The sequence below is a fragment of the Bombus bifarius genome, unplaced genomic scaffold (assembly GCF_011952205.1).
Source record: "Bombus bifarius isolate JDL3187 unplaced genomic scaffold, Bbif_JDL3187 scf7180000009200, whole genome shotgun sequence".
In the NCBI taxonomy this organism is placed as follows: Eukaryota; Metazoa; Arthropoda; class Insecta; order Hymenoptera; family Apidae; genus Bombus; species Bombus bifarius.
The window spans coordinates 324,758-340,760 of NW_022884965.1; the positions used below are offsets into that span (position 1 = coordinate 324,758).

The 16,003-nt window shown below is 33.1% G+C and overlaps 1 protein-coding gene across 11 annotated transcripts in view; it reads right to left on the minus strand.

Annotated features, from left to right (window-relative positions):
• Window positions 1-16,003, minus strand: part of LOC117214347 — a 155,240-nt gene that overhangs the window by 52,986 nt on the left and 86,251 nt on the right. For 7 of the 11 annotated variants that reach the window (XM_033460392.1, XM_033460390.1, XM_033460391.1 and 4 more), the window contains one exon: window positions 134-191. The exons of the other annotated variants lie outside the window; for them this stretch is intronic. In XM_033460392.1, coding sequence (XP_033316283.1) covers window positions 134-168 — 35 coding nt within the window. In that variant the 5' untranslated portion in view covers window positions 169-191. The remainder of the gene's footprint in view (window positions 1-133; window positions 192-16,003) is intronic. 11 annotated transcript variants of the gene reach the window in all.

Here is a 16,003-nt window from a genome sequence, read left to right on the forward strand (position 1 = left end):
GAGCGAAATATATAAAATACAGGCGCGTGTCTGCCCTCGTATCGATCAGCGTATTAATAAAACTGTCAGAAAACGATTCTCAAAAACGAGAACAAATCTGTATTAAATTCTGTATCTGGTCTGACGATTCGACCTGTAATGTCGAAGTCTGGGGTTCTGCAACGACATCGCATGGCAAGGATCTGGCCGACCTGCAAAAGATACATACACACAAAAATAGTTTTTCTTCTCCTCTTTCCACGAAGTCCTTCGAAACCTACAATGGAAATATGGTTGTACAGAAGTAATGAGTCTCCACGACACCTCGTGTCCCACGTAAACCACGTCACTCGCATCGATAAATAGCCTGTTTATTTGGAAAACCTACTTTCTAAAATAAATAGCCTGTTTGTTTCGAAAACCTGTTCCATTACCATCGATGGAACAGCCACAGATAATGGACGAATAACATGGTATTTGTATTAGTAAATAAAATGCTAAGAAATTGCTACCTTTGTATAATACAGTTATGGTACTTCAATTGCATACAATTCTATCAAACTCTCTTTGTTACAGATTTATGTAAAGCTTCTTATTTTCGCAATTGTTAAGAATATTATCTATTTTGTTTGAGGATAATCTAATAGAAATAATCGATGATCCTAATTCTAACATAATAAACGACTCATAATGTGCATTCCCCTCCATCGTTTTTTATCAAATAATACAAAGACAAAATTTCTCCCAAAATTATAAAACGCAATCTACTACTGCTATCGTTATATGCTTATGCTAAGTATCTTGCAACTTTTATACACATTCTGAAATTGGCTTCAAAGACCAATTTTATCACGATAGTCCTGTTCTTGATAATTTCAAGATATTTTATGTAGTGTAGGTATACGATATAGGTAGACATAAAAGTTTCTTATGGTAAATGTTCGAGTATTTTAACCACTGTAAGTAACGTTTCTTTAATATCATTGAAAATGTAACACTTAGAAGCAGACCAACCTATTACAGAATTTAATATCATATTGTTAAACAAAGACCTCGAAAGGATTAAAGCAAGTGATTCATAACAACTGGCTGACACGGCAGTGTAAATCTCCTTAGGCCAAACCCTCTATTAATCTTTCGAATTTATAATTTACTCAGAACGTTCATAATTCAGCAAGCAGTGACGCAAGGGTGTCGTGTAATATTCTCATGGAGTGAAGAGAAAGGACGATTTATGTAACCTTGGGGTTTCGTCGTGGGACTTTCTACCCAAGGTCAACGGAACTTTGAAATGAATACGAATTCCACTGCATGCTTAGTCTCGTCTACCCTCGCCACTGCAAACCAAAAAACTTTAAGGATTTATGAAAATATAGCGGACACCATGCCATGTGAATTTCTCAACCACGTCAAAGTTTCTAACTCGAAGTTATTCATTGCTTTGCGTTATCCTTCCATCAATCCTTTTCTCAGTTTTTTAGCCAGCCACTGGTTTTCCATATTAATGCCACAATCTGTTTGGTGTGTAAAGTGTTCCATAAAAAATTCATGAGTTTCAAATTTGCGTTAGGATAAGAGTGTTGGAAATATTTTATTAAGAATAATACTTTTTTCAGAGAGATCCTTTTGTTTGAAGGATTTGCAATACGAATTCCTGTAGTATAATAATTCTCATGTATGTATTTGATGAAGAACACGTAGTATAATAATTGAATTATTATTAACGATTGTAATCATACGATAAAATTTTGTTAAAAATAATCGAGGTGTTGTCGATGATAAAAATATTCGATACATAGATTTTGCTTTGGTTTCACGCGGTAGAAAGGGCTTTAATATTTTTGAAAAATCTTCCTTTGTCCTTTTTACATTTCCCTGGAACTTGAGAAATTTCCTGACGACAAAGAATAGGATTCGATGAAAAATAGTCCGAAGAATCAATAATAAAAGTAAGATACTTTTGTATTTCCTAATTTTATGTTTGATATTGCAACGTGCTCTACAATTTACCCAAGGAACTCATCCTATTTTAAAAGAGTATTGTGTAATATCTGCAACGAGCTTTTAACGAAATAAGGTTAATTATCATAATTATAAAGCAAGATTCGTTGTTTCTGTGATTGAAACAAGTTCCACGATAATTGCTAACATACTTGTTAAACTCAAACTGACTGAAATTAGAATCTGTTTATCCCGTCTTTGCGAAATGTGAATGTTGATAGCAATCGAAAAAATTGATTTATTCGTTCCAGCATAAAAAAAAGCATCATCGGAGGCTGTTGTACTGGAAAGGCTTTGGAGCAGGAAGGTAGAATAACTTCTAGACAAGATGCACCCTACCAAGCTGGCTATAAATCACTGGCTCTCGAGCCACAGTTAAAAATAGTCCTCGAGACAAGACAAAAGGCGATGTTTTGCTTGTAATATAGGGGTTTGTAGTACTTTGCTTTTCAAAGTGTATCAGGCAGGCAAAACATTAAATATGTAAAACACAGTATAAAAATAATTTGATGCTAGTTTGTTCTTACAAAGAGTAGTTTGTAAAATAAATCAGAAGACAGTTAGATTTAATTTTCGTACGAATTTTAAACATATTCTTCAAATTGTTAAAAATACAAATAAATAAAACGTAGAAAACATTTTTTTTTAATTATACAAAATTATACTGCAATTCATTATGTTATATGTATTTATTCTACGTGGCAACATAAAGGTTAAGCATTTTTTAGTAATAGCATTTGTCTAATGCTTCATCTCTCATTTTACTTATCTTATAGTTTATTGTTTGAAATAATATGAACTTCAACAGGAACAATATGAATAAGAACAATGTGATTTATTTAATAAAGTATTCTAGATATTATTAGGACATTCAAATATTCTATAAACTGTTCTATAAACTGTATACAAATTATTATTAATTGTTATCCTTTCTTAAAGCTGTACCGCAGCTTTATTATTTCAAAAGTAAAATTAATTAATACGTACGATCATCTTCTCGTCTATAAAGAAGATTATAATTAAAATAATTCACAACCTTCAGTAATTCAAACTTGGATCCTTGCCGCTTAATTTTTATTCCTGTGAATATATTTAAGCTACGATCCCATTTACAAGAGATATCAACTTTTACATTGAAACAACGACTTGTTTCAGAAGCTAGTAGTCGTTAAAAATTATCTTAGACACAGGAAATGCAAACTAAATAGTAACAACAGATGGAACGAAACACTAATGTAATCCCAAACTTCCAATTCACATCATAATACAGCCAACAACTTGCAACAATTCCATCCAAGATCCCACTAAGAGTATTCAACATGCCTCTTTTGTAAACCGACCGTGTAACACATTTACAAACTTTCTTATTCAAACCAATGTTTCAGGGCAAAGTTTTCCAGTAACGTTTAATTTGCAAAATTTATCTTACAAGTTATCTGAATTTTCCTACATAATAATTTAATGACAGGTAGTGATAATTTCTTGACAAGTAACAGATTGCAGAAATCCGTGCTATGTAAATAATTCTCGCAGTTTTACAATATTTATTACATTATACCCTGCAGAGTTTGGAAATTTCCAGAAGCGTTAGTCGCTACTGCGAAAATTTATTTGAAATTCCCGAGAACCAATTATCAAATTATACTCAGGAAACTGCTTTAATCTACCCCTCAGATTCTGCTTCCTTTTCCCACCCCTTTTGTTGATGACCGGTCGAATTAGCATACGACCGGATTTAAAATTGCCCTACTCACGATTCTCCCTTAAGAGAATCCGCGTGGTCGGCTCCCTTTACGGATCATCGTTTCATATTCCAACCTACGCCGGCCTTGGTAAACGCAATTAACGCGTGAACGTAATTCAGTTAGTCTGAAATCAGTTAAAAATCAATCTCGTTGGAAGAATGCGCTCGAGCGTGCGCACGAACCTCGAAATTTCGCATCGTTCAATATCGTCGTTCATTTTCTATGTTTACGTCGATGATATTTAAGTCAGACGTGGGATTATAGGATGTGGGCTGATCGGACACAGATTTGAAAGTTTTTTTAAATAGCTTTTGCATAGCTTTGTAGGGGCTTTTTAAAAGTACCGAATTACGTCAACCTTTCGAAGATTTAATAAAATAAATAAATGTTGGCAAATGAATATTAAGATGTAAATGCACACAATATTAAACAAAGGTAATAATGAAAACGATCTGTCCACCTATTTTAAAGATAATGTTAAAGCCGCGACTTACATAGCGTATGTATTACAACTTTCGAACACTAAAATTCTACTAAATACAGATAATATAAAGATACAAGAAGATATACAAAAATATGCAAAATAAGATACTTACTGTCATACGATATTTAATACACAAAAGAATTTTTATAGAAATTCCACTTCTTTAATTATATTTCCAAAATTATATAATCGTGTAAAAATCCATTAGTCTATATACAATAATTCAACTAAAAAATTTTTAATTCGCAACTTGCGAAATTTTGCTCGAATTATACGAACTGGTAGGCAGGAAGCTGTAAACAGCTTTTTAATAAACACGACACGGATTGCAATAATTTGGCCGTGATATGACATCGTATAGCGGTTTGCATTAACAGCTGGTGGAACGTCCACGTGTCAGACGATGAATATATTCGACATTTCACGGCACGACATTAATTCTGCTGCTGATGCTCGTCCATTCGTTGAACATTACACAAACGCGTTGTTTGGTATCGAACGATCGATCGCTACGGTCGAGCTACAATTTTTTAAACCACGTATCTCTTTCAATTGACAAATAAACGACAAGTGATGAACTCGAGCGATTGCCTAATTTGTCATGATTCTGTCATCCTACACTGATTGTATTATCGTCATCCAACATTGATTATATTGTCTAGTCTGAGAGGTGTCAATTAGTTTTCGATCAGATTTTATACTTAGAATACTTTAGAATTACTATACTTTTCTTTTATCAGAAATAACGAGAAAAAAGTTTTCTCTATGTTTTCTTACGTCGAATATCTGTGTGTATTTTTTACAAGAATTATGTGCTTAATTCTTTTTCTGTTAGAATAAGACATACCTTTGAAGCTTTGATTTTTCTTATAATTATACGATTGGTATGGTTAACGATCAAAAAATGTTAAACATGGAAGCTTCTAAAAGTGACCTCAGAAAACGAGAATCTATTTCTTCGAGGTAGTGAAAATTTGTTTCCCGACGCGACGGACACTACGTGATTGCATTTTTGTAGAAATAAACGATATTTCCGCGGAACCGTTACAGCAGGATATTTTCTCTCTGCTAAATTGCAAGACTTGTTTGCATCTCCGCTGACTAGCTCCACGGCTTAATAAAATCCATCCTCGAAAGTAATCTGGAAAGTGTCTCGTCTAACATCGTTCGAAAAAACTCATCTACAGAGATAGATAGATCAAGAGAGAACGAGAACAGCACGCAGTTTCTGGTATTTTCAGACGGATCCTCGCGAGTTTCTTTCGAGGTCAGACTGACGATCGAATAGATGAAATTAACCCCTTCGCGCGCAAGAAACTGGGTAACGTACAGTAAAACATCCGAGTGAGTGAGCTTTATTTTACGGGAAAAAGTGTATCTTGAACGTGCAACTTTGAAGAAAAGAGTTTCGTACAGATTCGTTTGTTCTTAAAAAAAGATTAGATTAAACTTCCTCGATGTTTCTTCAATGGAAAATTATGAATCGTGCTATTTTATTAATCATTTACATTTATTTATTATTAATTATGTTCTAGTATTTTATATGAATGTTGCAATCTCATTTGAAATTTTTCCTGCCATGATAATTACCTTCGTCAAAGTTTTCTCCCAATTTCGAAATTTAAGAATATTTGTAAATCTCTCCACAAAAGTTTATCAACGAGACATTATGAATCTTTGTATTTTTGGAATTATTTCCATGCATTTTATCATCTAAGAAATGAAGCTTTAGAGATGCCAAACTTGTCAATTCATCAACGTTGTTAGAAAATTTCTTGTTCAAGTGTTTTCGTTTCTTTTGCGTAACATTTTATGAATTTTTGATCATATCTATCGAAACAATAGTCGATGTGGACAAAGCTGGTGAGCCACAAGTGGCTCTTAAATCCGAGGGACAAAGCTAATAAAACATTTTCGAAATTATTTTACGGCCTACTTTATTTTTACGACCGGCCATCATTTTCGACAAATAAGGACACAAGCAGCCGACCATTTTATTCATCGAGTCATTACCATAAAAAGTAGCAAGGTAATTCCAGCAGACTTCTGTCTTCGAATTATCAAACTTCCTCCCGAATTAATCCTTTGAGGATATCTTTTCTCAATAACCACGCTGTGTTTTATCGAATATTCTCTAATAATAAATTCACCTATTCGATTCATGTAATCAACGAACTCGAATTTCACACTCTTTTCTCGAAAACATTTTTCCATAGGACATTCTTATCTATTTTATTGAAATTTCCGCTCGATGTAGAATACCTTTTCATTTAAGTGTATCATCTTACATAAAGTATCTTGTATACTAGTATGTGACAGTACTATTCAGAGAAGATTGATCGTATTCTAAGAGGAGATCTAAATGACCGTGAAAATGAATCTGTCCGTGCGGTTACTCTCAATGGAACTCCTTCGAGAATCGTGGAGCATGTTGTTGTATAATTTCATTCTACCGCACATTCCAGCAAAGTACGTTAAATTGTTTACTAGCTAGACGCGTGTGCTGTGAGGTTTCAGATAGTTACGAAATAAGACCAGATGAATTTGCCGCAATTGCATAAGCGTTCGCAGGTGTAGGCGAAGAACAATGAAATCCATGGATTCGAAGGAATTCTGATGGACGACGAACGCCAACTCTGTCGCAAAATCTCTATTAATGTCGGAATTATTTCGTCGACTTGCTCGTAAGATAATTAAGCTTGACAAGTTGGTGCGAATATAGACAAATAATTTAAAATAAAAGTTAATGAACATACTTGTATAATATCTGCTTATACAATTTGCAAATTTGTTTTATTATTAAATCGTCACTAATTCATATTTATATGAATATAATTCAAAAATGGAACTTAAGTAGAATATTGTTTTACCTATTAAACATTGCCATCTTCAAATTTCTTTTAAATACATAAAAATCCGCAGTCTAGTTATTACATGTATATGTTAGATGTAAATAGAAAGTAAATTAATACATTTTATAATATTTACAGATTGGTATTGTTACAAATTGTTTATTATACATAATACAAAATTAGTTGTGAATATGTTATAGTAAACACAATGGAAATTAATTTCCACAAAGAATAAAGTGAACTTTTTCCGAATTAATAACTATATAATAACATTTGTATAGAAGGAAATGTAATTATTTATTAAAAAAAAAATTGTCTTCTGTGAGTATGTTCTTATATGAAAAAATTATTGTTTCTTTTGTTAGGATATTAACAAGCTTCCAAAGTAAAATGCTGCGATAGGATGTTATTGTCTCTGGTACATTTGTCCGAAAATTTTAGCGGGCGGCGAATATTCAGGTGATTCCATTCGCCATGACGTCAATTGACACGAAGCGGATTAACCAATCAGCTGGCAGTGTTCCACTTCCAGTACACTCAATAAATTTTCATTTACGTGTGTGCACTACTGCTCACTCTATCGAAAATCTACTGAAAATCCACGAAAATCCGCTCGTTTCTCTGTAATACGTCGCTATATCAACATCCAGCCACGCCATATAGTACTAAAGGATATCTTTATGTATCAGTATCGTGATGAGTTACTTTGATTAGCCTTGTTTCCAAGTCACAGTACCACCAGAAAATTCAAACATGTAAAAAGCATAATAATAAGCGATAAATGCTTTCCAGCCTCTCGTTTCGATGCGTTATTGACGTTTCCATTGTTCGAAACGAGTACAATGAAAAATACGATATACAAAATTCTCTGATGCGATTTTAATAAAGGAGAAATATGAAATAGTTCATTTTCAATGTAAGTTAATTGACGTTAATGTTAAGATGTTTTTAGGAAAAAATGTCCTATTCCCTTATTGGCCTCATATTTGAACAGTAAAATAAATTTCTATGTAACAAAATAAGAATTTCTTGTTTAATAAGTTAAAGTGATTGATTTTCTTTAAGATTAAGGATTTGCAAATTTTCTAGCGGAACAAAACAATCTATCCACCTTTCTGAGGAAACCTGCACTCTAAGTAGATTAAGACCGTATCGGATTAGACGCTGGCCTTTGTCACGTTGTTCCCTTTAAGCTTGATTTATCTTTATACTTTTTAGCCTTTCATTGTTTGAAATAAATATAAAACACATTAATTTGCAAATAAGGTAACAAGTGAAAGATGAATATGCTGTTCCTTGCAAGCTCGTTATTTAATTATTCAAATTTTCATTAAACGTACTAGCTATTGTTATGAGTTATATCGTATTATTCACGGAATTTGTGAATCAATTTTTGATTATATTTAAATCCTTTGTGAAATAACGGAACGTTGTCAATAAATAAAATTGGACGAAACAAAAATAGATAAAAATTTTAGGTATTGGAATTTTCATTCCAAATAACATACATACACTGGTTATGACATTTAATTGTACGACATTTCCTACAATATTGGTAAATTAATTTTTAATTGAATGGACAATAAAATTTATTACGAGATGTTGAATACGTCGATAAATAAAAGTGGAAGCCACGATATCGTGGAAATATTTTAGGTCACGCCCCGATTAATGATTTGGTAGATGTTTAAATATACTTGTTTCATAACAGTAAATATTTTTTACTACTTACTTTGACTACCTCAATGAAAATAATTTTTATTGGTTTTAGTCTCTTAAAAACATAATTTCCATTTCTTATTTCCTTCCTTTCTCCCATTTTGACTTTAAAATCTTATAGCTACTATCATAAAATATCCAATACGACCGCATAGCATATATAATCAGTGTATTGTACATAATCAACCATAATCCGTCTATAAATTTACCTATATGATGAACAAACATATTAAGCGAACTAAATTAATTCGAAATTCGTTCGAATCTATCAGTTTCTAATAACTAACTTTAATTGAGATACTTCTATCTCTAATAACAAGAGTTGATAAAATATATTACGTAATTTCACATAATATAGACAAATATAATATAACACAGTCAAACTTGTATTGCACGATGCACAAATTTAATGATGTTTGATTATTTTACACAGTTAATAGCAACCAAAAATCAATAATCATCTATCAATTACATACAAAACCGACCGACCTATAGGTCAGGCTAAAACGAAAAATCAATCCCTTCCCTTTAAATAATCCACGAGCAAGCAAAAAACGACATATCCAGAAACTTTGATGTAATGTGAAAACTAGAAAGAAACAAAACGTAGAAGAAGAAAATGAAGAATAATGTAAAAAGGGAGAATCACACGCATCGTTGGTCTAAAGCCGAACAATAGCGAAGAACAGGGTATTCCCATAGCAACGAGGGTTGTGCGTTGTGTTATAGGCCGAGGAAACAGAAGGGAGGCTGGAAACTGGCAGCTGAAGTCTAGAGTGACGGAAAGAGAAAGGAAGAAAACGAGGGTTTCTCGGAATTCCCTAGAGCGGAAGGAACGCTAATATCGTTTTCCTTCTTCCTACCGGTGAATTTATGTCTATGGATCACAGCAAAAAGGGGGAAGAAAAACAGGGAAAAAAACAAGAAAGAAAAAGGAAGGTAAAGAAAGAAATGGAGTAGAACGAGCGGGTTAAACGAAAGTGCCATGGGTAACAGTGGGATCGAGTATGTTGCAACTAAGTTTGAATTTATCTATCAAATTTTTAATTACTCGTAAATACTTTAAAAACCTTTTGCTATTTTTTACTATGAGAGGTATCGATATAAATATGTATTTCATACATTTTTTTTTTACAAATAGGATCCTTTTTTATAAACGGATTCTTTAGAAATCCTTTATTATCCATTTTGTGAATTTGCTAAGCACGAACTTTATATTCGAAGATACACCATGGCCATGAAGTATTAGAACACGTACTGTTTTTTTTTTTTTTTTTTTTTTTTTAGAGAGAGAGGTTTACACTATTTAGAAAACTCCTAACAAAATTTTACCTCGTTTAATGTTTCATATTAAAAAGCACATATACTCCGTTGCGAATGAAACGACTGATACATAATGAAAAAGCTAAAGAATAAGAGCAGCGAATAGCATTTAATTTATACGAAATATCAGTAGGTATCCTAATGCTTATAGTACAGTGTATTTTCATTTCTTCAAAGATGATTCCTGTGTGATCGATGCGTATAAATATTTTGAGTTTAATCGTTAAAATGTCACGAATTGAAACTATCGTATTGAAATTTAACTGGAATTCAATGGTACCTATATTGAACGTGATCCCATTGTTAGTCGCCGAACGTTCGCGGAATACGTTTCGAGAATAATTTATCGACGAGATCTGTGGCTGACGAAGATCGCCATAGATAGAAAAATGGCACTAATGCCTGTTGGAATCTTGGCTCTATCATTGCGTTTACGGTGCAAATAGGATGTTGAATATCAACGGAATTCAGGCTTTATTATTATCCCGCGAAACGTATAAAGTGCTCAAAGACATTGGTAGCCTGGCGAGGTTCGCGAGTACAGAATGAAGGTATTATTGGATGCGGTGTGAGACGAAATGGAGAGGAATTGGTGGAAGGAATGGGGGCAGAGGAAATTGAAAATATACAAGAGGTTCTTATGCAGGGGTTGAGCACGTTGTGCTGTGATCAAAGATCGTTCTGCGCAAGTGAATAAACAGGGGAGAAGCTATTTAAGGCAGATTAAGGATTTATTTTTGGCTACTCTTTCCGTCGTCTGACAATTTAAATGCGTATACTTGCATGTACAATACTTGACCGTAGCGTATGGAATTTCGTTTGTTCGAGTGAAATTGCGCAAACTTGATTTATTATAGAAATACACGAACTGACGATGAAATATTCCACTATATTTATTTCCCGGTGTTGCCGAAAAAATGCGCATAATTTCTTTGCAACGCATATACATCCTCATATAGCACTTGTGAAGAAATATGGTTATGGAAATGTACTCTTCCTTGAACCATTCATTTTCCACCTCTGCTATTTCTTTTTTTTTTCTAATTGCAATCAGAAAAGAGATACGAGTTGTTTCAGTTACATAAATCACTTTTTGTATGGTGTGACAAATCGTAAGCAAGAATTTCTGGAAAATCAAATCTCTCCATGCAGAATTAAACGAACAATATACGATTTTGTTGTCAGACGTACACGAAATTCGTAATTAATATTCAAATGGTAGAACATTTCAACGCTGATATAGATGTATGGCTACTTTTAAGTATGAATTTACGCTTCATCATTACGATGCTGCAATTCTTGTTGAAATGAAACAAAATTCGGTTGAAAGTTCGTTTTATATGTGCTTCGAGATATTTCAATTAAATTCAGATACCAAAGTGAGTGTGTTTCGAAATTGTTTTCTTTTTTTATACAAACAATTGACCAGATATTTACATAATGACGTGAATCTGAATAAATAAATATGTATTGTCTTCTTTACATATTTTTGCTTATTTTGGTCACAACTAAACTGCGAATTTGTATGCAATTTCATACTTTTATTAACGTAACTAAGCAGGAGCAGAACTAACACGAAGATTTATTTCTCCCATTACGTGTTTTAACAGCCGGATACTTCACTTCGAATAATTTCTATATTTTTGTATATTACGTACATTCTTGCAACTTTAAATTTCCCATACATGCATAAAAATCCGCAGTCCAGTTGTGACCAACTTTTTGTAATCTTTATTATAAATTACTTTAACAAAAATTCCAATGGCCTATGTTTGAATAAAAATTTTTTCTTATTTATACCCATAAAACATCCTGACAAAGTTTAACTGGAAAATGTCGGAACACTCTGTATTTTCGAACGTTATTCGTTTCTCCTCGTTGTTCGGAACAGAAATTTTCGTTTTCATGAACAAGCCGTGGCAAGTTTTCGAGGATCGTACGTTACGCGTCAACGAGTACCATAGTAAGACTGTAAAGAGGAATTTCCATCAATCGGATAAAGGAAGAACAGCCCGATGAACGAGGTTTCCGGTTCGAATTTGAAAGTCAAATTTGGCAGCAGGTGAATGGCGATGAAAGCAACCTCTGTTAAATGATAACGTGCGAGGCCGGTCGAGCTTTCACTCGTATAAAGAATCGGCCGAAATCGTTTTCCCTTTGTGACTATTTAATTAAAACCAATGTAATATCCTTTGGCGGATAAACTATGCATGAAATGTTTCTCGTTTGGAAAAGAGAAAAGAAAAAGAGGAAAGAGAGACTGATAAGTCAGTCTTCAAGGTAAACAATAAAAATTTGGTGGTTTCGTGGAATTTGTTTATTAAAGTGTACGCACTGGGCAAAAATTGGATGATAATGGAATGATGGAATGGATCGATATTCGAAAATAAATAATGATAATATAACATGGGTTGGAATATTCGATTGGCTATTATGAAAGAGATCAAAGAGAAGTATGGTAATTTTGGTATATGTGGTCTCTAATTAAGTTGGTGAGTATTCTGATGATTAAATTGAAAATGTTTATGCGAAATTTTATTTACAAATTCATTATGCAAATTTACCTATTCGATAGTGTCTTTCGCTTATTGAATACCGTAGTGAACATAATTTGTATAATAATATAATATGTTATATTATTATATAATATTTTTTATGTAGTCAGTTATAATAATTTTATTTAGTTTTTCTTTAATTTAGATATCCTGACAAATTATGTTGCACTTTTGCACCTATAATTTTAGCTCAAAGTATATAATTATATAAATTTACCTGATTAAAATAAGTGGATTTGTTTGCCAAAAATCAATCGAGGCTTGAATCCCAGATGGAGCTAATATTCGACGCGAAACGAAGAGGCAGTTATCAAACGATCTAGGCGTAAATCAAATTTCATCATCGGAGCTTTCGTGTATCTAGTTCAGAGGGGGCAAAATGAAAGAAAAGAGAAAAGAGCGGGAAAGCAGTTGAAACTGTCAGGAATGAAAAAGCTTCTCTCGAAATTGTGTCACGTGGAAGGGAATCGTGGAAAAAAGAGAGCAAAAACGGGAACAGGGAAAAATAAGTACAAGAATTCGATTCCAAAGGTGACTGACGACGCGACTAACTTCCGCACGTGCTGCGCCAGCGGAACTTTGAACAGAGTCACTTAACGCGCCCTCCATCCGGATAGCTTTTTGTCAGTTTGTTTTGGCAGGATATCTGAAAATTGGAGACGAGTAAAGAATCCGTAAACGAAACCAAAAATTGTTACTCATTAAAAGAGTAAATATATCGATATATATATACTCTACTTTATACATGTACAAGCATTTCCTTCTTACAAAAAAGATGCATTTATAAATAAATATGTCATGAATTTAGATAGTAATTTCTTTTACGTTAAATTAGCCTGGATATACTAATGACTATTTGTCATGAGCAGTGTCATTATTGTTCCTAACCACAACCAATGTAAGTGTAATAATGAGAAAAGGGAGTAAGCGAAGCTAGTGGAAGAAAAAAATTGCAAACATCTAAACTAAAATATCTATGTTGGTGATTTTTTACATTTTTAAATAAATTCTATCGTAGATTTCTATTTTCTAGTATGATTCAAACATAATGATTCTAACATGATGATCCTAGTACATTATTCCATCAATATATAATATTCATTTAACTCGGTAGAATTTTTGACAAGTTTCTTTGGTAATGCTCTAAGTGTTGACAGGTCTTGTCAATAAAAACTTTTACTAATTAAACAATCCTTTTGTTGTCTAGTCCTCAGATATGAGAAATATTGGATTTAGGTAAGACAATGCTCGAGTTGGCTGCTCGAGATTAAAAATTGACTAGTCATTTATTTGTTGAAAGCTACATATAATACGTATTGTCATATGCAAATAGGAGACTTTGCAATTTTATCCGCAACATTTACAAGGGATTTAGGTTTTCTTTTACTAAACCAATATTGCGACGGAAGTTTAATGGATTTTTATATCTGATGACCCAGAAGCTTTTCGTGGATTTCGAAGGGAATATGAATGTAGTTTTTCGATACCTTTTTCACGTATAAACGTTCTCCACAAGTGTTTTTGAATTATCGGTGATTTATAGGTTCCGCCTATTATTCCTGTTGTGCTCACGGAGAAACTCATTAAGATAAACTACGTATAAAGAAGGAAATGAAGGAATATGGATGAAAACGATTGGAAATGTTTTACAGAATTTTAATTGACAAAAGCCCAATTATATTCTGTTATAATTTATAATCTAATTATATTTCACAGATATTTTGAAGTTTATATAAAATCAAAGCTGTTTATATATACGAAAGCTAACATGTTGCTATCAAAGCTCGGAAACGCTATAATTCGATTCCCAATATACTCCCACGAAAGAATTTTCATTTCACGTTCATCAGATTCCATCCATTTCCACGCTCTCCGAAAAATAGCCCATAAAACACTGTAGCTGGTTTTCGATCGTGAAAAAATTTTTCCGCGTTTTACGTTGCCATACTCGAGCAAAAAAGCCTGCCAGTTGTTCCGATAAATCGAAATGTCTCGTATTTTCCGATTCTTTCGTTCCACTTTACTCTCAAACGATCATCGAACCTGACAAAATTACTAAGACCGTAAAAATTAATAAATTACATTTATTTTTGCACCTTCGAATTTCCCATCGATGCATAATAATCCGCAGATCAATAATACGACGAGAAGTAATATGGAAGAACGATTTGCCGATAAATATTTCAAATGTCGTTTCGTGAAACGGATATGCGACGAGAGGACAACATAAAACCATGATTCAACAAATACTGTCACAATAGTTTTTCATTTTTTTTTCCATTGGCATCGCGCGTTTCGAGAAACTTTCATCTGGTTTTTTTCTCATCGTAGCCAACGTCGGCAGATGATCGTATTTACGGAACAGCTTTCTGCAAAATATAGTTATTTTTCGAATCGAAGAATTTGACTTTTACAATCAGCCTGCAGCGTAGGCGGAACATTCTCTGACGGGAAAACGAATTACGATTTAATCGTTAGATTTGTTCACATCGATCATTCTGTCGTTCCTTTCGAGCGTAAAATATTGTTTCTCTTGTTGGTTCTTAATATGAAATCGATCTGGAATCGTAAATCTATACACTTCCGAGTGGAAAAATTCTGTGCGATTCGTGGGGAAAAGTATCCTTTGTGAGAATTTAAAGCTCCGAATTAAATTGGGAAAATTCAATTTCATTTGTGTTTGGTTGAATGGAAGAAAATTTATGTTACGTCAATACGTCGTAGATATTGATATGTATGAGTAATAGAAACGTTATTAAAAATCAAGCTTTGTCTATTGCTCGAAAGAATCTTTGTAGAGCAAACTTTGTTGAAATTGGCGAAAGGACAATAATCGAAAATCAAGCGTTCGGCATTTTTAACTTAACAATTAGAAAAATGTTGATAAAGCGAGAAAATTGAAAAATACAACACTGCAAATGTGTACAAAGTGCACAAAATTTACAAAAGAATACGATACAAACTATATTTTTGATATATCTATAAAAATATTATGAATCAATCGTTTTATAATAATCAGTTCGATAATTCTTAGAGTTAATCAACTTTCGGGCATTCATTTTCAATCAACACGCGAATATATTACAAAAATTGAGGACAAATACGGTAAGACACAATGTTCACCGTGAAACGGAGAAATGTGACGTACAATGATCGAATCATTTTATACCTCGATATCACTTCCATTGACGTTCGTGTTGCGAGTCCCCGGCTATTATTTGCGAGAGAAAAGCGCATCGAAAACGAATACAAACAGCGTTACTACGTTGAAATCTGCTGGCTCGAGGAAAGTACTCGAGTAGTTTTCCTGTGCACATTTTTTTCGAGAGAGAATTTCATGAAAAA